Source organism: Carcharodon carcharias, chromosome 7 (genome assembly GCF_017639515.1).
Source record: "Carcharodon carcharias isolate sCarCar2 chromosome 7, sCarCar2.pri, whole genome shotgun sequence".
Lineage (NCBI taxonomy): Eukaryota > Metazoa > Chordata > Chondrichthyes > Lamniformes > Lamnidae > Carcharodon > Carcharodon carcharias.
In genome coordinates, this window is record NC_054473.1 from 107,197,911 (window position 1) to 107,225,687 (window position 27,777).

The window sequence follows — 27,777 nt, forward strand, 5'->3', positions numbered from 1 at the left end:
TCCAGCAGTCACTCGAGGGACCTGTCATTGAAGCAGGGGGCTGCAGTCCTTTTTCTCTTTGCTGGCCATGACTTCCATGCAGCAGTGGTGATCTGGAAGCGATGACCGCTGTGCTTGCAGCTGGACTTTAAACACCCGGCGTGATGTGGCAGTGAGGTGATGGCCAACGGGTGAATGAGGGCCCACCCGCCATAGAAACGGCATGTTTCCCGGGAGTATATCAATAATGAGGCGGATTTGGGACGATACAGCGTGAAAACCCGCCATTCGATGTTTTACCCGCCCGCACTTAGTGTAAATCTGGGAAAATTTCACCATATGTTGCTGTACACTACAAGTACTACATGCGCTCCAGAATTGAGTATTATGGGGTGTTACTGTAATATGGATTACTGTCTCCCCAGTAGTGGGTATTATAGGATGTTATGTACAAAATATGTACAAATAACATCCCAGTAAATATTATGGGATGTTACTATATATTGTAAGGGTTACACTCTTCCCAGTAGTGGGTATTATGGGATGTCACTGTATACGATAAGGATTACAGTCCCTTCAGTATGAACTTTCTCCTGTTAGAACTTTCTCTTGGCTGATTGATTCTGTCTGCTTGACACAAAGTCAAACAAATGTGAAGTTGAAGAGAAAGCTGAGAGAAAAATGAGAATCTGTAAAATTGCCCAGCCATAGTTGTGCAGTGAGGACAGTTTGAGACTGTGTTTCAAAATTTCCCTTCCCCCCCCACCCTTCCCCACCATCATGAAAATTTGGAGAATAGCAACCAGGCTGAAACACAAAGCAAAGGCCTTCTGTCGAACAGGGAAGAGCTAACACTCCCGTATGACTTTTGAAGAGGTTAAATTTGACTGGGCCCTGAAACTGGACATGAGCATCACGGTGTATGATTGCCCTGTGTTTGTTTAAAGGAATGGGGGCAGCGAGCAAGCTTCACACTGCTTGCTAATTGTAATGCTGGTGGTGTTCAGCCCAGAACTGGATGTGCTGTTGAATGGCTGCATGCTTCAGCGGGTCATCCAGGCTTGTGCATGGCTAGCACCACTTAAAGCTAGTCAGCACCTCTTAAAGGCCAGGGCATTCAGGCAGCTGAAACTGCTTAAAGGAGAGTGCAAGTCCAGGAGGAAGCTACAGAAATGATGCATCACACCAGAGTTCATACCCCAAGGTTGACTGATGTTGCTCTGTATGCCTTGGTGCAGAAAGTGGGCAGGAAGAGAGAGGTCCTCTTTCCCCCAGTGGGCCACGAGGCCCACAGACACAAACTGACCAAGTAGCCATGGTGGTCAATGCCAACAGTCTCATCCCAAGGACCTGACCGCAGTGCCACAGGAAATTCAGTGACCTCACAGGAGTAGTCAAGGTCAGTGAATGCATCTTCAAATGCATTATCCTACCAGCTGCAACTCCAAACTCACAAACTGACCCAGTCACCACATCTCCTTCATTCAACTGCCAACAATCTCAAAGCTCTTATGCTTCACTTCACCATCACACAGTTAGTACTTACTATAAGCAGTCTCACACTCACAGCTCGCAGATTGCACACACAGCCAACTTTTCAACCGTGGCAAGCACATCACGCAACCATATTGCATCTCACTCAATGACACTCTGCCCTCTCTCTTGCAGGACAAGGTGGCTCATAATAGGCAGCAGCAGCTGGTAACCAGTGAGGGGACAGTCACAAATGCATCTCCTCATCATCATGGGAACAATTGGAGCGGACAATGATGGTCCTGGTCCTGGTCCACCCTCTCACACCCCACTTCATCATCGCCCCACAATCTGTTATGATTTACACTTTGTAAATGGTGAAAGGTGGAGGTCTTGTAGCACAGTGGGTAAGGCCCTCACCTCTGAGCCAGAAGCTTTGGGTTCAAGTCCCACTCCAGGATTTGATGGCCAAGGAAGGTGCGTTCATAACGTGGCCAAACAGGGTTGGATTATCAACAGATGCCAATAGCAGGTGGGAGAGATTCCTGGTCAGCCACATGATGGAAAGAAATTGGAGCCTCTACCATAATTACCCATAGCTCCAAACTATAACATGCATGTAAATGTGTATGTTGCCACGGTAACTCGGACTCCTTGAGGAGGTAGGTTGGCCTGATGGTGTATTCAGTCTTGGTGCCAACAGCAAGGGGATCAATCCCCATTCTGGCTGTGGATTCAGAAGCTGCCTCCTCCTCCTACCCCTGGTGGAGATCATGGTGCTGTGGGCCAGAACTGCCCTCAGGCAGACAACTCAAGAAGAAATGGTGTAAATATTACACCTCTTGCTTCTCCTCCTTCATCATACCAACTCTTCCCTTGTGCCTTTATGCTTTCAGATATGGAAAACTGCTTGTGGTGTGAAAAGCTGAAGGTCCTGAGGAGGAGGAAACACTTGATCACAGTCAGCAGTTAAGATCCTGGCACTGTGTGAACTGTGGAGGGTAGTATAGAGATGGGATCGGCACATGGTAAGTCATCAGGCAAGAGTGGGCTGCAGCCTGGCTGGGGGTGTCGGGGGGTATCAGGAAGGGAGAGTGCTCATGCCCGACCCCTAGAAGGTGTGGCCACATGCTGATTCTGTTGAAGAGGATACACATGAGGACTTGGAGAGAATGCAAATGGATAAAGGCAGATGGGCATGCACATAGAGATGCATTGGCAGGGCTGTCAGGGAGTCTGTTGTCACTGTCAAGGCGTGTAGGGGAGTCCAATCCCAGCTTGGCACAGGGCATTATGAAGAACTTGGAGCACATCTTTTCCAGCATGGAAATGGTGGCCAACTGCTGAAGACACTTGCAAAGCCAGCCATGATTCAACATCTGAAAGCCTCAGTTCTTAGGCTGCACTAGAGCATGAACAGAAGCCATCCAATGCCTAGAAGCTCAGAGGGAGATCATAAGTCTCAGCTTGGTGCCAGGCAAGACCAGCTGGTGGCCAGCATGGCTGTGGATAGCAGTGTTCAAAGGGGATTTTCTTTATTCATTCATGGGATGTGGGTGTCACTGGCAAGGCCAGCATTTGTTGCCCATCCCTAATTTCTCTTGGAAGTTCAGGAATAGGTTAAAGGGCATGAGATTAAATGACAAAGATAACAAGTGTTGGTAAACACCTTATCAAATGCCAGGAAGGAACTGGAAAGTAATGAAGTTGTACAGGGTGAAAGAGACAAACAGAAATCCTGTTGGAGAGCAGGGCAGAACTTCACAGATTCACAGGATTGTTATGGCACAAAAGGGGACCAATTGGCCCATGTGTCTGTACCGGCTGTCTGAATGAGCAACTCATTTAGTGCCATTCTCTCACCTTCGCCCCATAACCCTGCACACTCTTCTTTTTCAGATAACTGTCTAATTCCCTTTTGAATGCTTCACTTGAACCTGCCTCCATCACACTCTCAGGCAGTGCCTTCCAAACCCTAACCACTCGCTGCGTAAAAATGTTTCTCCTTATTTTTTAAATACATTTCTGGGATGTGGGTGTCACTGGCTAGCCCAGCATTTATTGCCCATCCCTAGTTGTCCTTGAGAAGGTGGTGATGAGCTTCCCTCTTGAACTGTTGCAGTCCATGTGGTGTAGGTACACCCACAGTGCTGTTAGGAAGGGAGTTCCAGGAATTTGACCCAGTGACAGTGAAGGAATAGTGATATATTTGCAAGTCAGGATGGTGAGTGACTTGGAGGGGAACTTCCAGGTGCTGTTCCCATGTGTCTACTACCCTTGTCCTTCTAGGTGGTCATAGTCATGGGTTTGGAAGGTGCTGTCTAAGGAGCCTTGGTGAGTTTCTGCAGTGCATATTGTAGATGGTATACACTGCTACTACTGTGCATCAGTGGTGGAGGGAGTGAATGTTTATGGATGTTGTGCCAATCAAGCGGGCTGCTTTGTCCTGGACGATGTCAAGCTCCTTGAGTGTTGTTGGAGTGCACTCATCCAGGCAAGTGGAGAATATTCTATCACTTGTGCCTTGTAGAAGGTGGACAGGCTTTGGGGAGTCAGGAGGTGAGTTATTTGTCACATGACTTCTAGCCTCTGACCTGCTCTTGTAGCCACAGTATTTATATGGCTAGTCCAGTTCAGTTTCTGGTCAATGGTAACCCCCAGGATGTTGATAGTGGGGGATTCAGTGATGGTAATGTAATTGAACATCAAGGGGCGATGGTTGGATTCTCTCTTGTTGGAGATGGTCATTGCCTGGCACTTGTGTGGCACAAATGTTACTTGCCACTTGTCAGCCCAAACCTGGATATTGTCCAGGTCTTGCTGCATTTGGACATGGACTGCTTCAGTATCTGAGGAGTCACGAATGGTGCTGAACATTGTGCAATCAACATCAAACATCACCCAATTCTGACCTTATGATAGAAGGAAGGTCATTGATGAAGCAGCTGAAGATGGTTGGGCCAAGGACACTAGCCTGAGAAACTCCTACAGTGATGACCTGGGGCTGAGATGATTGACCTTCAACAACCACATCTTCCTTTGTGCTAGGTATGACTCCAATCAGCAGAGAGTTTTTGATTCCAATTGACTCCAGATTTGCTAGGACTCCTTGATGCCACACTCGATCAACTGCTGCCTTGATGTCAAGGGCAGTCATTGTCAACTCACTTTTGCTCTTTTACTAATTAATTAAATCTGTGCCTACTTTTTCTTGATCCTTTCATGAGTGGGAACAGTTTTTCTCTCTCTACTCTGTCCAGACCCCTCATGATTTGGACCTTCTCTTTAAGGAAAACAGTCCTAACTTCTCCAGTCAAGAACTTCTTCAAGGTGGGCGTTCCTGGAAAGGAAGTGGCAGAGAATTAAACACTAAAATAAAAGCAAAACACAGTGGTTGCTGGGGATCTGAAATAAAAACAGTGCTGGAAAATCTCAGCAGGTCTGGGACCATCTGTGGAGAGAGAAAAACAGAGTTAACATTTGGAGTCTAGTAGAGAACTGGGAGCCTGTCTCCACACAGTCCGTGCTGAAGAAGCTGGGATGCATCTGACAGCAACAGTCTAGCATCTTTCTCAAAGGGGCCAGTCAGAGTAGAAGGGACTACAACTCCCAGGTCGCTAGTACTGAACGCAGGGCGGCCCCTGCAGGCCTGTGGAAGGACTGCAGCTCCGAAGGGATAAAAAGCCAGCGCCCAGCCGCAGGTACTGAGCAGTTCTCAAAGAAGAATCTTACTTAACAGTGGTAGTGGGGACAGGATGGCTGACAAGCAGCAACCTCCTTACCTGAACCTGGCTGAACTCACCGCCTCCCAATTCCTGGAAATCTGGAAACATTTTGATGCGGATGGTAAGTTCAATATAAACATTTAAAAAAAAATAAATTAAAAATGCATTTTTTTTTAAAAAGGCTATTTCATTATAACATTTATTTGGGAAATTGGTGGGGAAAAGTGAAGCATTTTTATTATCTAACCTCCTGTATATCTTACAGCCCTCCCATGATTGAAAGGCAGTATATGTTTGAGCTTAGAGCAAAGAATTTGATTGCAATGTGTGTTTAGGAAGCTTAGGGACATGAAAACTGGTGCTCGCAGGATCAGGAGATTGGCCCTGGATCTCCCGATAGCTCAGTGAATAATAAGTGAGCAGATAAAACGGGCGCGATTCACCTGCCGAGTATTTGGGGGTCCTTAGCTACACTTCAATGACGAGCCTCTGATTCTTGTTTTTAAAAACACAGAAAGAAACACAAGTTTACAACAACTTTGCAAGGTGTGGATTGATTGCCTTGCTGGAGTTGCTGAGGTTGGGCGGGGGTGGGGGCTGCATCTAGTAAAGGGTAGAAAGGTGGTGGCGGTGAGGGGGGCTGACTTTGAGCTGCAGTTACATTCCTCATTTCAACAAGTCCTTGTTAGAAGCAGTGAATCCGTTTCCCAGAGGGAGGAGGTGCAAATTCTGCAATTGCTCTGGAGGTCTCCAGAATTGTGGAGATGTTAAAATGAGACCCCCCCCCCCCACCCCCCCGCCGCTTCACCCCCCTCCTCCACCCCCCAAAATCACCTTGTCCCCAGGGTGTAACAATTGTGCTGTTTGTTTAATATTAAGAGGATGTTTGCAGCCCCTCGCCTGGCCGATTCCCAGTGAATATGGATATGTTTGCGATTGCTTTGCTAACCCGCACATTCTTTTGCCTGTCTCATGTTCAGGTAATGGTTATATCGAAGGGAAAGAACTGGAAAACTTCATCCGGGAGCTGCAGCGAGTAAGGAGAGGATCGGGTGTGGTGAGTGAGCTGTTCAGACCCAGAGCAAGTGGCGGGGGACCCGTGCATTTATCAGTCGGAGCTGTGAATATGTAACAGATCCATCAGCACCAGCTCCCACTTTGACACATGAGGTTTGGCGGAGGCTGGGCCATCGGGTTAAAGCTGATTGATGCTGGCTCGCTTCAACGACAGGGTCCTGATTGCTTTCTGCAGAATGTTTCAGACACAGAGGGGGACTGGATGAGGGGCTGGCACAGAGAGATAGACAAGAGACCGGAAAAAATAGAAACTTAAGGCAGTGGGGCCAGAACCGCCCCCACCACCACACACACACACACACACACACACAGAGCGGACAGAGGAATAGCGAGGGAGATGGAAATGCAGTCAGGGAGAGACTGGGAAGGAAAGGCAGGAAGGGAAAGAGGGATGAAGAACATATAAGTCATCAGACAGAGGGAGAGAAAGACAGAGAGGGCGGGACAGCTAAAACTGAGACAAGAACAGGGAGAAAAAGAATGAATAATGTTCGGGACGGACAGACACGTCAAAGGTAAAACAGAGAAACAGAGAGAGAATGAAGGACAGAGAGAGACAGACCAACAGAGAGTGGGAAATACGGTCAAACAAGTAAAGAGACAGAGTGAGAGACTGTAAGACATTGAGAGAGGGAGATACAGTGACAAAGTGAGAGGGACAGGTCGCAAAAGGCAGACAAAACCAAGATACTGAGAAAGAGACTAACAGGCAGTGAGAAAACAGACAGATAGGAAGACAGAGAGACACTTAAAAATCCGAGAGTAAAAGACAGAGAGAGAGCAAGAGACAGGCTGTGGCAAGTGAGAGCATGAGTGAGTGGGTGAGAAAGATAGAAAGAGAGAGAAAGACAGAGAGAGAGGCATCCTGGCAGATTGACAAATAGCTGGTTAGAGACAGATATTGAGAGTGACAGAAGGAAAGAGAGAGAGAGAGAGTGAGAGGGATAGCCAGATGGAGAAAAAAGAAACCGATAACGAGCTCAAGCCACCTTCTTCAGAAATCGATGAGATTGATGTGAAGGGAAAGGAACCTTGTTCTGACGACAGGTATTAATACAAATCTAAAAAATGGATAATGGGAGAAATGAAAGCAGCAAAACTGACAGCGGGTTTGTCAGTTTGGCTGAAGGAAAAGTCATTTAACACTCGAGTCCTCAGCTGCAGTCATTGATCTTTGGGTTCTGGGGGGAGATCAGAGTTTCTAAACACTGATTCCACCAAATGGTGAGGAGTATTTTAACATGAAAGATCCTGAGGGGACTAGAAAGGGTAGGAATACCAGCAGGATGTTTCCTCTTGTGGGGGAGACTAGAACTCAGGGATGTAGTTTAAGAATAAGACCGAGGCGAGGAGAATTTTTTTTTCTCTCAGAGGGTCATGAGAGTGTGGAATTCTCTTCCCCAGAAGGTAGTGGAGGCTGGGTCTTTAAATTTAATCAAGGCTGAGTTAGATAGATTTTTGATAGACAAGGGAGTCAAGGGTTATGGGGGGGGGGAGGGGCAAACAGAAAAATGGAGCTGAGACCACAACCAGATCAGCCATGATCATTTTGAATGGTGGAGCAGGCTCAAAGGGCTGAATGGCCTATTTCTGCTTCTAAGTCTTACATTCCTATGAGTACATCAGCAAAGTCCACCCCACAATCAGCAAACACCCCCCTCCACTCCATCAGGAGAGACCCACCTCCCCGGTCAGCAGGGCCCCCTCCTCAATCAACCGGGCCAACCCACTCAGTCAGCAGGCTCACCTGCTTCATCACTTTGCCTGAACTGGAGCTCAGTGGGTTCCTCAGGTGGAATGAGACTGAGTTTCAAAATCATTCTCAAATTGACTAATAGTGAGTAACGGAATCTGGCAAGTTGCCCTAGTGACTCAGTTAGTAAAAGCAGCACCTGGTCTCCTCTGGGTTGGGTATTCTCAGGTGGGGAAGCAGAAAGGTTACAACAATTGGTCTCAGTGCCCCTCAGATGCATTGGGGGTGGGGAGGTGAAGAGAGGGCAGGGCATGAAGCAGCCAATCTAGTGACACCCCTGTCTGAAGTGGATGTGCTTGCATTTGAATGAAGATAAAGCTCAACTATGATGCATTGCATCGTTGATTGACTGTCAGAGTTCAATGCCTGGGCTCGAAAGTGAGGAACGATGACCAGGAAAAGATATAGAAGGGTCAGCAAAGAGTCATTTCCAGTTTCACCTAACAGTGTCAGAGGGAATTTCTAAGATTCTTTCCACCAAATTGACTCAAATTTTTAGCCAGTTTTTCACCTGACCCAGGGGATCTGGTTTGGGGGTGGGGTGGTGGGGTTAGTGTGTGGATATTGTAAATTCACAAGGTACCACAATTGTGTGGGACTGACTGAATGGGGCAGATGGTCTTTTCCTGTTCATCATTTTTTGTATGTTTCATATCGTCCTACGAGAAATATTGCGTGGACTGAAGAAATTGTCTTCGATCCTGGCCACCACCCCTGTTCCCTGGTCACAAACTCCAGCCCTCTCCATAACAGCTCTCCAAGGTTGAACCAGACTGTTCGCAACTTTGGTGTCATGCTTGACCCCGAGGTGAACTTCTGACCTCATATTTGTGCCAACACTTGACTACCTACTTCCATCGCCCGACTTCACTCCATCTCAGCTCACCTGTTGCTGCTCCCTCTCTTTGCAGAGAGAAGAAGCATTTCCTACCTTCCTCCCAAATAGCTTGGCTCTGATATAATTTAATCTCCTCTTGTAATCTAATTTCTGAAACACTGATGTAATTCCAATGAATCGGCTCTGCACTCTGCCCAGAACAGGATACATTATTCCAGATGTGGACTAACCAGGGCTTTGTATGTTCATTGGCAGCAATGGGAGCCTCAAACTCAAGCCACAACCGCAACCTCTATTCTGGCCCCTTACTCTCTGCGGAGTCATTAATGTCTTTGTTAACTCTGGACTCGACTATTCCAATGCACTCCTGGGTGTTCTCCAACATTCTACCCTCGGTAAACTTGAGGTCATCAAAAACTCTGCTACCTGTGTCCTAACCCACACCAAGTCCTGTTCACCCATCACCTCTGTGTTCACTGGCTCCCAGTCAAAAAACATCTTGGCTTTAAACTTCTCATCCTCATTTTCAGATCTCTCCAGGGCTTTTTCCCTCCTTACTTTTGGAATCTCCTCCAGCCCCAGAACCCACCGAGATAAATGCGCTCCTATAATCTTGGCTTCTTAAGCATCTTTGATCTTAATCACTCCACCACTGGTTGCCATGACTTCAGCTGCCAAGGCCCTACACTCTGGAGTTCTCTCTTTAAATCTCTCCACCTCTCTACCTCTCTTTCCTCTTTTAAGACACTCCAAAAACCTACCTCTGACCAAGCTTTTAGTCATCTGTGCTGATAACTCCTTGGCAAATTTTGATTTATAACATTCTTTTGAAGTGCCTTGGTCCATTTTACTACATTAAAGTCTCTATATCATTAGAAGTTGCTGTTGTTGTTAAGAATCATCGCACTTGAGAGACGAGTGAGAAAAAACAGAAAAAAAGAATATGTAATTGTCAGGATACTGAATGAGCATCGGCAGTAATGGGATTCAGTGTGTCTCCCTAGTTTCACTTATAGCATGACGTATTTGATCAACTTTGCAGACAGAATGAGCATGTCCACATATTGCACCTTTTTCCGATGAACAACTGTTTGGGTGACAGCCATCCCCAGGTTCATTCCCCATGCAAATGCCTTGACCAATCAGAGTTGACCTGCTTGGTTTGAATTTAAACAAAAGCTTAGCAGTTAACTTCTCCCTGGTGCATTCTCCATGGCTTTACCAATCAGAGTCCACTTGACAACAAATCAGCACTCTCTTCTCATGCAGAATAAATTGTTGTTCCCTTTACGATTGGTATTCTTGCGAATTCTGTCCTGACAAATGCCAGACAAAAAGCTTCAACAGCTTTGTCTGTTTTTCTCAGCAATATTTGTACGTTGCTCTGGCATATAATCTGCAATGCTCTAGAAAAGTCTGCATCCCTCTAATTTCATAATGATGCAAACAAAGGCTTTTTGATGCTGTCTGCTTTTGAGTTTGTGGCAGGTGAATGGGGCCGTGAAGCGATGTTTTTTTTCACTTCCTATAAATCCTTTGCTGGGTTAAATTGCAATGTGAAGATGTAGAGATGTAGGGCTTCCCCCTGTCACCTGATGGGGCGATTGGGAACCAGAGGTGACACAGAGGTAATGATCATCAGTGTACTGGAGCACAGTGAGCAGCATTACAGGAGTTTGGCAGGTTTTCCACCTTCTGCGGAGAGTAAGGGAGCAGAATAGAGGGTGCGACTGTTGGATTGCTGCTCCCAACACAGTCTCCACTCTACACAGGGGAGACTAAATGCAGACTGGGTGACCGCTTTGCGGAACACCTTCACTCAGTCCGCAAGCATAACCCCAATTCCTGTCGCTTGCCATTTCAACACTCCACCCTGCTCTCATGCCCACATGTCCGTCCTTGGCCTGCTGCAATGTTCCAGTGAAGCTCAACGCAAACTGGAGAAACAGCACCTCATCTTCTGACTAAGCACTTTACAGCCTTCCGGACATAACATTGAGTTCAACAATTTCAGTCCATGAACTCTCTCCTCCATTTTGTTCATCTTTCTTTCTTTCCTTTTTTTTCCCCCAAACCCCTCCCCCCAACAGGGCCAGTCTGTAATTTTGCTTTCAGAGAGCACTGACCCTTGTTCTATTAACACATTTGACCTTTATGCTACTATTAGCACCTTCCTTAGTCTTTAACAATATCATCACCACTCCCTTGGTCTGTGTCATGACATCTTTATCAAATCTCTCCTGAGCTCCCATCTATCCCTGACCTTTTATTTTGCTCCACCCCTTCTCTTCTACAGTATAAAACCCATCACATTTCGACCTCTCTTGAGCTCTGAGGAAGAGTCATATGGACTCGAAACGTTAACTCTGTTTCTCTCTCCACAGGTGCTGCCAGACCTGCTGAGTTTTTTCCAACATTTCCTGTTTTTATTTCAGATTTCCAGCATCTGCAATATTTTGCTTTTATATACATGTGGGATTGTGGCTTGAGTTTGAGGCTTCTGTTGCTGCCAGTGAAAATACAACGCCCCAGTTAGACCACATATGGAATAATGTGTACCGTTCTGCACAACAGAGCTTAGAAAAGATATATTGACGTTGGGCAGATTGTAATGCAGAGTCACTGGAATTATGTCACTGTTCCAGGGATTAGAGTATGAGAGGAGATTAAATAATATCAGAGCCAAGCATTTAGGAGGAAGGAAATACTTCTTTACGCAAAAGGTGGGAGAAGTGTGGAATTTACTCCCACAAGCAGCAGTAGATGCTGTAGCTCAATTAGCTATTTTAAATCTGAGATCAATAGAGTCAAGGGTAGAGCCAAGGAGGGTGGATGGAGTCAAGATACAAGTCAGCCATGATCACATTGAATTGTTTGTGGGGAGGCTGAATGACCTAACCCTATGTTCCTAATTTATTAAAATTGACCCAGAGGCCAAGTAGAAAATATTTCATTTTAAAATCTAGTTCTTTTAGGTTTCCCATATCCTGTGACTGCAAGTAGTCACCTTCTGTGATACCTCCACAGATCACATCATCTTCCTTCATCAGCTCCATGGTCCATCTCTCTAAGACTTCACTTGTCTGGCTCCACTCCTACCTCTCTCAAACATAGTCAGAGTGTCTCCAGGAGTAGCTTCTCCTCCACCTCCCATACAATCATCTGGGTTTTGTCAGGGATCCATCATGGCCCTCCCCTTTTCTTGCTTTTCAAAGGCATCATCTATAGACATGTGCTATGCTGATGACACCCTGCTTTACCCCTCTACAACTCCCCTGACCTTGTGACCCACTGTTTGACAGACTTCCTGACATTAAGCCATGGAGGAGCCAAAAGTTTATCCTGTTGAACATTGAGAAGATGGAAGCCATGATTCCTCACCAAAAACTCCACATCCCTGCAATTGATTCAGTCCTCTCACAGACTCTGTTCAAGGTTAAACGCTCCATGTCCTCAGCATTACCTCAACCCAAGCTGCAAACCCAATATTCCATCCAATAATCCTCCGCCTTCCTATTGCCTGCCTTCACACCTACACTAACCCCACCCCACCCCCCCCCACCCCCCAGCACTGCTGAAATCCTTACCTATACCTTTGTCAACTCTGAGATTAAACTTCCCCAAACTTTTGCCCCTTTCTCCTTCCCAAGGCTTCGCAAACACCAATCTTCTGATGAAGCACTCAATCGCCTCACCTCACTTTGCTTTTCTTCTCTGGGAGGTACCTGAGGACGTTAGTCCATGTTTTTGTCTCTAATTAAATGAATTTTTTTGTTGGCCAACATTGTAATATTTGAGATTATAAAACTAGAGAAAGAGAGATAAAGAGACGAGTCTTTGAGAATAACAGGGATGATGAGGTCTGGTTTGGTAGGGTAGTACAGGGAAATAATTTCTTTTCATTTTGCTCTGAATGAGGGTTAAACTCATGTGAGGATGGTGCTTATGACTTGGTCAAAATTCCACCTCTTATTGAGGGAATTTTAACTTAACCCACGAGGGGAAACTGAGAGTCCCGGGTAAATGGTGGATTATACATTCTATCTGAGTGTACTCATTGCAGTCAGCAGACTATAATATTGAACATGGTGTCAAATCACCTAATCCCGTCAGTTTCCCAGCTGGCTGGTTAGATAAGAATTACCACCCAACATCCCACCCCCATCCCCCCCTCACCACCCCGCCACCCAAGTATTCGTCTCAACTCCAGGGTCTCAAGGGCTGGATTTTAGAACCCTAGCAACCCCATCAAAAACAAAATGACACAGGTAGCCCCCTGCCTAAAAAAATTCAGAATAGAACTAGTAGCCCACCTGATTAAAAAAACAGACTGAAATCAGCGGCCTCCACCACTTCCCTCAACCTATAAAAGCCCCCATTCAAAAAAAATTGAATGATCTTGGTAGTACACACAAAATTTCAGAGGTTAGATAACCTCATTACAGCCTTGGACCAAACATGGTCAAAAGAGCTGAACTCCAGAGGTGAGGTGAGAGTGACTGCCCGTGACATCAAGGCAGCATTTGCTCGAGTGTGGCATCACTAGCAAAACTGGAGTCAATGGAAACACGGGGAAAACACTCCACTGGTTGAGTCATACCTATTGCAAATGAAGATGTTGTGGTTGTTGGAAGTCAGTTATCTCAGCTCCAGGACATCACTGCAGGAGTTTCTCAGTGTAGTGTCCTTGGCCTACTTCAGCAATGACCTTCCTTTCATCATAAGGTCAGAAGTGGGGATGTTCGCTGATGATTGCACAATGTTCAGCTCCACTCGTGACTCTTCAGATACTGAAACAGTCCATGTCCAAATGCAGCAAGACCTGGACAATATCCAGGCTTGGGCTGGCAAGTGGCAAGTAACATTCATGCCACACAAGTGCCGGGCAACGACCATCTGCAACAAGAGAGAATCTAACCATCACTCCTTGACATTCAATGGCATTACCATCACTGAATCTCCCACTATCAACATCCTGGGGGTTACCATTGACCAGAAACTGAACTGGATTAGCCATGTAAATCCTGTGGCTACAACAGCAGGTCAGAGGCTAGGAATCATGCAGTGAGTAACTCGCCTCCTGACTCCCCAAAGCCTGTCCACCATCTACAAGGCACAAGTCAGGAGTGTGATGGAATAATCCCCACTTGCCTGGATGAGTGTAGCTCCTACAACACTCAAGAAGCTTGACACCATCCAGGACAAAGCAGCCTGCTGGATTGGCATCACATCCTCAAACATTCACTCACTCCCCTAATGACGCATAGTAGCAGCAGTGTGTACCATCTACAAGATGTGCTGCAGGAATTCACCAAGGCTCCTTAATCAGCACCTTCCAAATCCATGACCACTACCATCGAGAAGGATAAGGGCAGCGGACACATGGGAACACCACTACCTGGAAGTTTCCCTCCAAGCCACTCACCAACCTGACTTGGAAATATATCCTTCACTGTCACTGGGTCAAAATCCTGGAACTCCCTTCCTAACATCACTGTGGGTGTACCTACACCACATGGACTGCAGCAGTTCAAAATGGCAGTTCACCACCACCTTCTCAAGGGCGATTAGGGATGGGCAATAAATGCTGGCCCAGCCAGTGAAGCCCACATCACGTAAATGAATTAAAAAGAATGTTATAAAACTGATCGGCCTTAAAAGTCAGACTTGGAGATGGCACATTCAGATTGACAGTCCCCTTCCACAGAGGAACTAGCTTCTCCCAAAAAATTGGAATGGAAGCTTCTCGATCCCCCTCCCACCCGGATTGCACTCTGCGATCGGGATGAGCTACCCCTCTATAATCGGCATGCAGTCATCAACTCCCTCCGGACTCCTGCCACCAACAGGATCAATAGGCATCCAAGAATAAGATACCAGCAGCTTTCCCTCATTGAGAGCCCAGCTTGTGACCCAGACTGACACCCTCCCCGTAGCCCCCTCCAGCACCCAGACTGACACCCTCCCTGCTCCCCTCCTCCAGCACCCAGACTGACACCCTCCCCGCACCCCCTCCAGCACCCAAACTGACACCCTCCACGCACCCCCTTCCAGCACCCAGACTGACACCCTCCCCGCACCCCCTCCAGCACCCAGACTGACACCCTCCCCACACCACCCCTCCAGAACCCAGACTGACACCCTCCCTGCCCCCTCCCACCCCGCTCCCCGCTTCCAGCACCCAGACTGTCACCCTCCCTGCCCCCCCTCCAGCACCCAGACTGACACCCTCCCCGCACCCCCCTCCAGAACCCAGACTGACACCCTCCCCACACCACCCCTCCAGAACCCAGATTGACACCCTCCCCACACCACCCCTCCAGAACCCAGACTGACACCCTCCCTGCCCCCTCCCACCCCGCTCCCCGCTTCCAGCACCCAGACTGTCACCCTCCCTGCCCCCCCTCCAGCACCCAGACTGACACCCTCCCCGCACCCCCCTCCAGAACCCAGACTGACACCCTCCCCGCACCCCCTCCAGCACCCAGACTGACACCCTCCCTGCCCCCCCTCCAGCACCCAGACTGACACCCTCCCCGCACCCCCTCCAGCACCCAGACTGACACCCTCCCCGCACCCCCTCCAGCACCCAGACTGACACCCTCCCTGCCCCCCCTCCAGCACCCAAACTGTCACACTCCCCACAACCCACCCTCCAGCACCCAGACTGTCACACTCCCCACAACCCACCCTCCAGCACCCAGCTTGACACCCTACCCACACCCCCTCCCCTTCCAGCACCCAGACTGTCACCCTCCCCACACCCCCCCTCCAGAACCCAGATTGGCAACCTCCCGCCCCTTCCCCCTCCAGCATCCAGTCTGACACCTTCCCTGCCCCCTCCCACCCCACTCCCCGCTTCCAGCACCCAGACTGTCACCCTCCCTGCCCCCCCTTCCAGCACCCAGATTGACACCCTCCAGGCAGCCCCCCTCCAGAACCCAGCTTGACACCCTACCCGCACCCCCTCCCCTTCCAGCACCCAGACTGACACACTCCCCACAACCCACCCTCCAGCACCCAGACTGTCACCCTCCCCGCACCCCCCCTCCAGCACCCAGACTGACACCCTCCCTGCCCCCCCTCCAGCACCCAGACTGACACCCTCCCTGCCCCCCCTCCAGCACCCAGACTGACACACTCCCCACAACCCACCCTCCAGCACCCAGACTGTCACCCTCCCCGCACCCCCCCTCCAGCACCCAGACTGACACCCTCCCTGCCCCCCCTCCAGCACCCAGACTGACACCCTCCCTGCCCCCCCTCCAGCACCCAGACTGACATCCTCCCCACACCCCCCTCCAGCACCCAGACTGACACCCTCCCTGCCCCCCCTCCAGCACCCAGACTGACACCCTCTCTGCCCCCCTCCAGCACCCAGACTGACATCCTCCCCACACCCCCCTCCAGCACCCAGACTGACATCCTCCCCACACCCCCCTCCAGCACCCAGACTGACATCCTCCCCACACCCCCCTCCAGCACCCAGACTGACACCCTCCCTGCACCCCCTCTAGCACCCAGACTGACATCCTTCCCGCACCCCCCTCCAGCACCCAGACTGACACCCTCCCCACACCCCCTCCAGCACCCAGACTGACACCCTCCCTGCACCCCCTCTAGCACCCAGACTGACATCCTTCCCGCACCCCCCTCCAGCACCCAGACTGACACCCTCCCCACACCCCCTCCAGCACCCAGACTGACACCCTCCCTGCACCCCCTCTAGCACCCAGACTGACATCCTTCCCGCACCCCCCTCCAGCACCCAGACTGACACCCTCCCCACACCCCCTCCAGCACCCAGACTGACACCCTCCCTGCACCCCCTCTAGCACCCAGACTGACATCCTTCCCGCACCCCCCTCCAGCACCCAGACTGACACCCTCCCCACACCCCCTCCAGCACCCAGACTGACACCCTCCCTGCACCCCCTCCAGCACCCAGACTGACACCCTCCCCACACCCCCTCCAGCACCCAGACTGACACCCTCCCTGCACCCCCTCTAGCACCCAGACTGACATCCTTCCCGCACCCCCCTCCAGCACCCAGACTGACACCCTCCCCACACCCCCTCCAGCACCCAGACTGACACCCTCCCCACACCCCCTCCAGCACCCAGACTGACACCCTCCCTGCCCCCCCTCCAGCACCCAGACTGACACCCTCCCTGCCCCCCCTCCAGCACCCAGACTGACACCCTCCCCGCTCCCCCCCTCCAGCACCCAGACTGACACCCTCCCCGCTCCCCCCCTCCAGCACCCAGACTGACACCCTCCCTGCCCCCCCTCCAGCACCCAGACTGACACCCTCCCCACACCCCCTCCAGCACCCAGACTGACACCCTCCCTGCCCCCCCTCCAGCACCCAGACTGACACCCTCCACGCACCCCCCCTCCAGAACCCAGACTGACAACCTCCCCACCCCTTCCCCCTCCAGCATCCAGACTGACACCCTCCCCGTCTCCACCCCCTCAGCACCCAGACTGACAACCCCTCCCCCTCTCCAGAGACCCAGACTGACATCCCTCCCCTCCCCTCCCCTGTGACCCAACTGACAACCCCTCCCCCTCCCCTGTGACCCAGACTGACAACCCCTCCCCCTCCCCTGTGACCCAGATTGACAACCCCTCCCCCTCTCCAGAGACCCAGACTGACACCCCTCCCCTCCCCTCCCCTGAGACCCAGACTGACACACCCTCCCCTCCCCTGAGACCCAGACTGACACCCCCTCCCCCTCCCCTGAGATCCAGACTGACACCCCCTCTCCAGAGATCCAGACTGACACCCCTCCCCTCCCCTGAGACCCAGACTGACACCCCCTCCCCCTCCCCTGTGACACAGACTGACACCCCCTCCCCTCCCCTGAGACCCAGACTGACACCCCCTCCCCCTCCCCTGAGACCCAGACTGACACCCCCTCCCCTGTGACCCAGACTGACACCCCTCCCCTCCCCTGAAACCCAGACTGACACCCCTCCCCTGAGACCCAGACTGACACCCCCTCCCCCTCTCCAGAGACCCAGACTGACACCCCCTCCCCTCCCCTGTGACCCAGACTGACACCCCCTCCCCTCCCCTGTGACCCAGACTGACACCCCCTCCCCTCCCCAAGACCCAGGCTGACACCCCCTCCTCTCCCCCGAGGTCCAGACTGACACCCCTCCCCTGTGACCCAGACTGACACCCCCTCCCCAAGACCCAGACTGACACCCCCTCCCCTCTCCCATGATCCAGACTGACACCCCTCCCCTCCCCCGAGATCCAGACTGACACCCCTCCCCTCTCCCGAGATCCAGACTGACACCCCTCCCCTCCCCCGAGATCCAGACTGACACCCCTCCCCTCCCCCGAGATCCAGACTGACACCCCTCCCCTCCCCTAAGATCCAGACTGACACGCTCCATCCATGAGAATGTGACCGGTTCCCTTGAGAATCACCAACTTAGGAGTGAATGTGATCGAAGTGGCCATGAGTCAGGGAGAGCTCCGGTGATCTTCCCAAATTGAAGGCCAGAGTGTGAGCAGCTGAAGGCTGAACGGAGAAATTGTGTAATGGCTCTTAAACCGATGTCAGACGTTCAGCAGTAACGTTGTTTGGGTGCCTGGTGGAACAGAATGAGCAAGGGAATATTGCCAGGGCATTTCTGGCTTGTTGGAAATGAATTAAACAGTCCAAGGTTTAGCTGTACTCTGCTAAGATATGAAACAGTGCAGTATTACCTCTGAAAGTATTCTTGTCATAGCTTAAACAATGAATCAGGAAGCAGCGGAGATAAAGGGAACAGTGTTGAATGCTGCAAAGACTCAGCAGCTCAGTTAACATCTGAAAGATAAAAGACAGATTTATTTCAGCTCTTTCGTCAGAGATACGCTCATTACCTTATGGTTTTCTCTGGTATGGTAAGAAAGCAAAGGAAAAGACAGTGTAGTTTGTATCACTGAGGAGTTTATTTACAGCCTGCACGCAACACATTGTAGCACCATAACATTCAAGCATCTGTCTAGCACTGGGATGCCTGCTCAGTCCCATCCCATAAGCTGAAGAGGTGGAAGCTGTCCCATAAATAAAGTAGTTAAGCTGAAAAGAATTAAAAAGAATTAAAAACAACACAGGTACATGCTCACACTCACAGTGAACACACACAATGAACACACGCTCACACTCTCAGTGAACACAAAATGAACTCACTAACAGTGAACACACACACAATGAACACACACATAAACACACACACAGTCAATACACACATCCAAAAACACACACACACAAACACTGGAGGAGGAGGTTCTACAAATATCCCCATCCTCAATGATGAGGGAGCCCAGCACATTAGTACAAAAGATAAGGCTGAAGCATCTGCTACAATCTTCAGCCAGAAGTGCCAAGTGGATGATCCATCTCGGCCTCCTCTGGAGGTCCCCAGCATCTCAGATGCCAGTCTTCAGCCAATTTGATTCACTCCATGTGATATCAAGAAACGGCTGAAGGTACTGGATACTACAAAGGCTATGGGCCCTGACAATATTCCAGGTGTAATACTGAAGATTTGTGCTTCAGAACTTGCCGTTCCCCTAGCCAAGTTGTTCCAGTACAGCTACAACACTGGCATCTACCCGGCTCTGTGGAAAATTGCTCAGGTATGTCCTGTACACAAAAAGCAGGACAAATCCAACCCAGCCAATTACCACCCCATCAGTCTACACACATTTGCATACACACATACTTGCGCATGCGCACACACACACAGACACACTTGCACACACTTACACACACAGTGAATTCACACACACTCACACACACACATACAATGATCACACACATACAATGATCACACACACAGTGAACAGACACAAACTTGAACTTACACACACAAACATGCGCACACACACTCACATGCACTTATGTACACACACAGTGAACACACACACTTGCACACACACTCACATACACACACACAGACACAGTGAACATACACACACACAGGTACATGCACACACAGTCCCACGCACACAGACACACAAACACACTCTCTCGCTCTCTCTCTCTCTCTCTCACATACAGGCCAGAATTTTTCACTCGGCTTGTGGGCAAGTGCCCGATATGCTCAGGTGTAAAACAGCGTGCGATGACATCGGGTGAGCTTCCTGACGCCATCACGTACTCACGCGATATTTTGGTCGGCGAGCGCGTGTGAGAGTTGGCAGCGCGCCTGTTGACAATTAAAAGGCTATTAAGCCGATTAATGGCGCAATTAACTGGGATTTTTTGCTGCCCATCCAATGTTACGGTTGGTGGGCGGGCAAATCGGCCAGGCGGCCTTGGCATTTTTTAGGAAAACACATCCAAGGGCGGGATGAGATTTCCAAGATTAACTTAAGAAAAGATCAAAATAGTTTGGACACAAATTTCAGCATCAGTATGTTTAGGTGACGCATTCTGATGTGTGGGCATTTTAAAATCTATTTACTGAATTTAAATTCTTCAGCTCCATGAGGCAACTCTCTGCCTTTGGGGAGCTTTCATTCCATGCTACCCCGCAACCTCTGACTTCAGCACTCAACCTCCTCCCATTCCTACCACGGCAGCGCTGAGCCGTTAGTTGACCAGCCAGCGTGAAAATCTCGTTCGGGGGCAGATTGTGGGCGATGGCCCATTTCCCGGCTGCTCCCGGTCCCACTGATCACAGCCGACCACCGACCCGAAAATCCTGCCCGCAGTCAACACAAACACTCTCTCACACACACACAGTCAACACAGACACAGTCGCTCACACACACAGTCAACACAGACACAATTGCTCACGCACACACACAGTCAACACAGATACACTCGCTCACACACACACACAGTCAACACAGACACACTCGCTCACACACACACACAGTCAACACAGACACACTCGCTCACACACACACACAGTGAACACGGACACACTCGCTCACACACACACACAATCAACACAGACACACTCGCTCACACACACATAGTCAACACAGACACACAACTCACAGTCAACACAGACACAATCTCTCTCACACACAGTGGACGGAGACGCACTCTCTCACACACACGGAGTCAACACAGAGAGACTCACTCACACAACAGTCAACACAGACACACTCTCTCTCACACACACAGTCAACCGAGACAGTCTCTCGGACACACACATAGTAAACACAGACACACTCTCTCACACACACAGTCAACACAGACACACTCTCACACACAGAGTGAACATAGACACACTCGCTCACACACACACACACACACAGTCAACACAGACACATTCGCTCACACATACACAGTCAACACAGACACACTCGCTCACACACACACACAGTCAACAGACACACTCGCTCACACACACACAGAGTCAACACAGACACACTCTCTCACGCACACACACAGTCAACACAGACACACTCACGCACACACAGTCAACATAGACACACTCTCTCACGCACACACAGTCAAGACAGACACTTTCTCTCTCACACACAGTCAGCACGGACACATTCACTCTCACAAACAGTGAACACAGACACACTCTCTCACACAAAGTGAACATAGAAACATTCTCGCTCACACACACACAGTCAACCCAGACACACTCTCTCTCACACACACAGTCAACACATACACACTCACTCACACACACAGTGAACACAGAAACACTCTCTCATACACACACAGTCAACACAGATACATTCTCACTCACACACAGTCAACACAGACAAACAACTCTCACACACTCAGTCAACCCAGACATACTCTCTCACACACACAGTGAACAGAGACACACACTCTCTCACAGACATGGTCAACAGAGACACACTCTTTCTCACACACACAGTCAACACAGACACACTCTCACACACACACACAGTCAACACAGACGCACTCTCTCTCTCACACACAGTCAACACAGACACATTCTCACACACACACAGTGAACAGAGACACACTCGGTCTCACACACTCAGTCAACCCAGACACGTTCTCTCACACACACAGTGAACACAGAAACGCTCTCTCACACACATACAGTGAACACAGACGCACTCTCTATCACACACACACAGTCAACACAGATACACTCTCTCTCACACACAGTCAACACACAAACAACTCTCACACACTCAGTCAACCCAGACACAGTCTCTCTCACACACACACAGTGAACAGAGACACACACTCTCTCACAGACACGGTCAACAGAGACACACTCTCTGTCACACACACAATCAACACAGACACACACACACACACAGTGAACATAGAAACATTCTCACTCACACAGATGGTCAATCCAGACACACTCTCTCTCTCACACACAGTCAACACAGACACACTCTCACACACACACAGTCAACACAGACAAACTCTCTCTCTCACACACAGTCAACACAGACACACTCTCACACACACACAGTGAACAGAGACACACTCGGTCTCACACACTCAGTCAACCCAGACACACTCTCTCTCACACACACAGTCAATGCAGAAACGCTCTCTTACACACACACAGTGAACACAGACACACTCTCACACACACACAGTCAACACAGATACACTCTCTCTCACACACAGTCAACACAGACAAACAACTCTCACACACACAGTGAACAGAGACACACTATCTCTCACAGACACGGTCAACAAAGACACACTCTCTCTCACACACACAGTCAAGACAGACACACACACACACACACACACACAGTGAACATAGAAACACTCTCACTCACACAGACAGTCAACCCAGACACACTCTCTCTCCCACACACAGTCAACACAGACAAACACTCACACACACACAGTGAACACAGACACACTCTCTCTCTCAAACACAGTCAAGACAGACACACACACACACACACAGTGAACATAGAAACACTCTCACTCACACACACAGTCAACCTAGACACACTCTCTCTCTCATACACAGTCAACACAGACACATTCTCACACACACACAGTGAACAGAGACACACTCGGTCTCACACACTCAGTCAACCCAGACACATTCTCTCACACATACAGTGAACACAGAAACGCTCTCTCACACACATACAGTGAACACAGATACACTCTCTCTCACACACAGTCAACACAGACAAACAACTCTCACACACTCAGTCAACCCAGACACAGTCTCTCTCACACACACACAGTGTACAGAGACACACACTCTCTCACAGACACGGTCAACAAAGACACACTCTCTCTCACACACAAAGTCAAGACAGACAGACACACACACACACACACACACAATGAACATAGAAACACTCTCACTCACACACACAGTCAACCCAAACACACTCTCTCTCTCACACACAGTCAACACAGACACACTCTCACACACACACAGTGAACAAAGACACACTCGGTCTCACACACACAGTCAACCCAGACACACTTTCTCTCACACACAGAGTCAACACTCTCTCGCACACAGTGAACACAGAAACGGTCTCTCACACACACACACAGTGAACACAGACATAATCTCTCTCACACACACAGTCAACACAGATACACTCTCTCTCACACACAGTCAACACAGACAGACAACTCTCACTCACTCAGTCAACCCAGATACACTATCACACACACAGTGAACAGAGACACACTCTCTCTCACAGACACGGTCAACAAAGACACACTCTCTCTCACACACGCAGTCAACACAGACACACACTCACACACACACACACACATAGTGAACATAGAAACACTCTCACTCACACAGACAGTCAACCCAGACACACTCTCTCTCCCACACACATTCAACACAGACAAACTCTCACAGACACACAGTGAACACAGACACACTCTCTCTCTCACACACACAGTCAACACAGATACACTCTCTCACACACAGTCAACACGGACAAACAACTCTCACACACTCAGTCAACCCAGACACACTCTCACACACACAGTGAACAGAGGCACACTCTCTCTCACAGACACGGTCAACAGAGACACACTCTGTCTCACACACACAGTCAACACAGACACACACTCACACACACACAATGAACATATAAACACTCTCACTCAAAAACACAGTCAACCCAGACACACTCTCTCTCACACACACAGTGAACACAGACACTCTCTCACAGATACGGTCAACACAGAGAGACTCACTCACACAACACACAACACAGGCACACTCTCTCTCACACACACAGTTAACAGAGGCACACTCCCTCTCACACACAAAGTCAGCACAGACACACTCTTTCTCACACACACAGTCAACACAGACAGACTCTCTCTTACACACACAGTCAACACAGACACACTCTCTTACACACACAGTAACCACAGACACACTCTCTCTCACAAACAGTGAACACAGACACACTCTCTCTCAGACACAGTGAACACACCCACTCTCTCTCACACACATAGTCAACACAGACACTCACACATGCAGTGAACACAGAAACACTCTCACATACAGAGTGAACACAGACATACTCTCTCTCACACACACACCCAGTCAACACAGACACATTCTCTCTCACAGTCAACACAGAAACACAACTCTCTCACACACAGTCAACATGGACACATTCACTCTCACACAGAGTGAACACAGACACACTCTCTCTCACACAAAGTGAACATAGAAACACTCTCACTCACACACAGTCAACACATACACACTGACTTACACACACAGTGAACACAGAAACACTCTCACACACACACAGTGAACACAGACACACTCTTTCACACGCACACAGTCAACACAGATACAATCTCACTCACACACAGTCAACACAGACAAACAACTCTCACACACTCAGTCAACCCAGACACACTCTTTCTCACACACACAGTGAACAGAGACACACACTCTCTCACAGACACGGTCAACAGAGACACAATCTCTCTCACACACACAGTCAACACAGACACACACTCATACACACACACCCACAGTGAACATAGAAACACTCTCACTCACACAGACAGTCAACCCAGACACACTCTCTCTCCCACACACAGTCAACACAGACAAACACTCACACACACACAGTGAACACAGACACACTCTCTCTCTCACACACACAGTCAACACAGATACACTCTCTCTCACACACAGTCAACACAGACAAACAACTCTCACACACTCAGTCAACCCAGACACACTCTCACACACACAGTGAACAGAGACACACTCTCTCTCACAGACACGGTCAACAAAGACACATTCTCTCTCACACACGCAGTCAACACAGACACACACTCACACACACACACACACAGTGAACATAGAAACACTCTCACTCACACACACAGTCAACCCAGACACACTCTCTCTCTCACACACAGTCAACACAGACACACTCTCACACACACAAAGTGAACAAAGAAACACTCGGTCTCACACACACAGTCAACCCAGACACACTCTCTCTCACAGACGCAGTCAACACAGACACACAACTCTCATGTACACAGTCAACCCAGATGCACACTCTCTCACACACACAGTGAACACAGACACACTCTCTCTCACAGACACGGTCAACAGAGACACACTCTCTCTCACACACACAATCAACACAGACGCACACACACACACACACAGTGAACATATAAACACTCTCACTCACACACACAGTCAACCCAGACACACTCTCTCTCACACACACAGTGAACACAGACACACCCTCTCTCACAGATACGGTCAACACAGAGAGACTTACTCACGCAACACTCAACACAGGCACACTCTCTCTCACACACACAGTGAACAGAGACACACTCTCACTCACACACACAGTCAACCCAGACACACTCTCTCATGTGCACAGTGAAAACATACACTCTCTCTCACTCACAGTCAACATAGACACACTCTCTCATACACACAGTGAACAGAGACTCACTCTCTCTCACACACACAGTCAACCAAGACACACTCTCACACACACACAGTGAACACAGACACGCTTTCTCTCACACACACAGTGAACACAGACACACACTCTCTCACAGACACGGTCAACAGAGACACATTCTCTCTCACACACAAGTCAAAACAGACACACAACTCTCACACACACAGTCAACCCAGACACACTCTCTCTCACACACACAGTGAACACAGACACACACTCTCTCACAGACATGGTCAACAGAGACACCTTCTCTCTTACACACAGTCAACACAGACACAAAACTCTCACACTCACAGTCAACACAGACACAATCTCTCTCACACACACAGTGAACAGAGACACGCTCTCTCACACACAGTGAACACAGACACACTCTCTCACAAGCACAGAGTCAACACAGAGAGACTCCCTCACACAACAGTCAACACAGGCACACTCGCTCTCACACACGCAGTCAACAGAGACACACTCTCACACACACACACAGTAAACACAGACACACTCTCTCACACACGCAATCAACACACACACTCTCTCCCTCACACACAGTGAACACAGTCACACTCTCTCTCACACACACAGTCAACATAGACACACTCTCTCTCACAAACACAGTCAACATAGACACACTCTCTCTCATACACAGTGAACAGAGACTCGTTCTCTCACACACACAGTGAACACAGACACAATCTCTCTCACACACACAGTCAATACAGACACACTCTCTCATGTGCACAGTGAAAACATACACTCTCTCTCACTCACAGTCAACATAGACACACTCTCTCATACACACAGTGAACAGAGACTCACTCTCTCTCACACACAGTCAAGACAGATACACTCTCTCAACACAGTCAACACAGACAAAAAACTCTCACACTCACAGTCAACACAGACACTCACTCACACACACAGTGAACAGAGACACATTCTCTCTCACACGCACAGTGAACACAGACACACTCTCTCACACACACAGTCAACACAGACAAACTCTCCCACACACAGTCAACACAGACACAATTGCGCACATAGTGAACACAGACCCACTCTCACACACATAGTGAACACAGACACACTCTCACACTTACCCATTCAACACAGACACATTCTCTCTCACAGACAGTAAACACAGACACAATCTCTCTCACAGACAGTGAACACAGACACAATCTCTCTCACACACTGTGAACACAGACACACTCTCTCTCACATACACAGTCAGTACAGACACACTCTCTCACGCACACAGTGAACACAGACACAATCTCTCTCACAGACAGTGAACACAGACACGCTCTCTCTCTCACACAGTGAACACAGACACACTCTCTCTCACAGACAGTGAACACAGACACACTCTCTCTCACAGACAGTGAACACAGACACACTCTCTCTCACACACAGTGAACACAGACACACTCTCTCACACACACAGTCAGTACAGACACACTCTCTCATGCACACAGTGAACACAGACACACTCTCTCACACACGCAATCAACACACACACTCTCTCCCTCACACACAGTGAACACAGTCACACTCTCTCTCACACACACAGTCAACATAGACACACCCTCTCTCACAAACACAGTCAACATAGACACACTCTCTCTCATACACACAGTGAACAGACTCGTTCTCTCACACACACGGTGAACACAGACGCACTCTCTCTCACACACACCCATTCAACACAGACATATTCTCTCTCCAACACAATAAACACAGACACAATCTCTCTCACAGACAGTGAACACAGACACACTATCTCTCACACACAGTCAACACAGACACTCTCTCACCCACACAGCCAACGTAGTTACACTCTCTCTCACACACAGTGAACACAGACACCATCTCTCTCACACACACAGTCAATACAGACACACTCTCTCTCACTCACAGTCAACATAGACACACTCTCTCTCATACACACAGTGAACGGAGACTCACTCTCTCTCACACACAGTCAACACAGACACA

The 27,777-nt window shown here is 49.3% G+C and overlaps 1 protein-coding gene across 1 annotated transcript in view; it reads left to right on the plus strand.

Annotated features, from left to right (window-relative positions):
• Window positions 1-5,207: 5,207 nt before the first annotated feature.
• The window catches only part of calb2a (calbindin 2a), a 374,587-nt gene continuing 352,017 nt past the window's right edge, over window positions 5,208-27,777 (plus strand). The window contains exons 1-2 of the mRNA XM_041192190.1: window positions 5,208-5,298; window positions 6,158-6,238. Of these exons, the coding sequence (XP_041048124.1) occupies window positions 5,208-5,298; window positions 6,158-6,238 (172 nt within the window). The remainder of the gene's footprint in view (window positions 5,299-6,157; window positions 6,239-27,777) is intronic.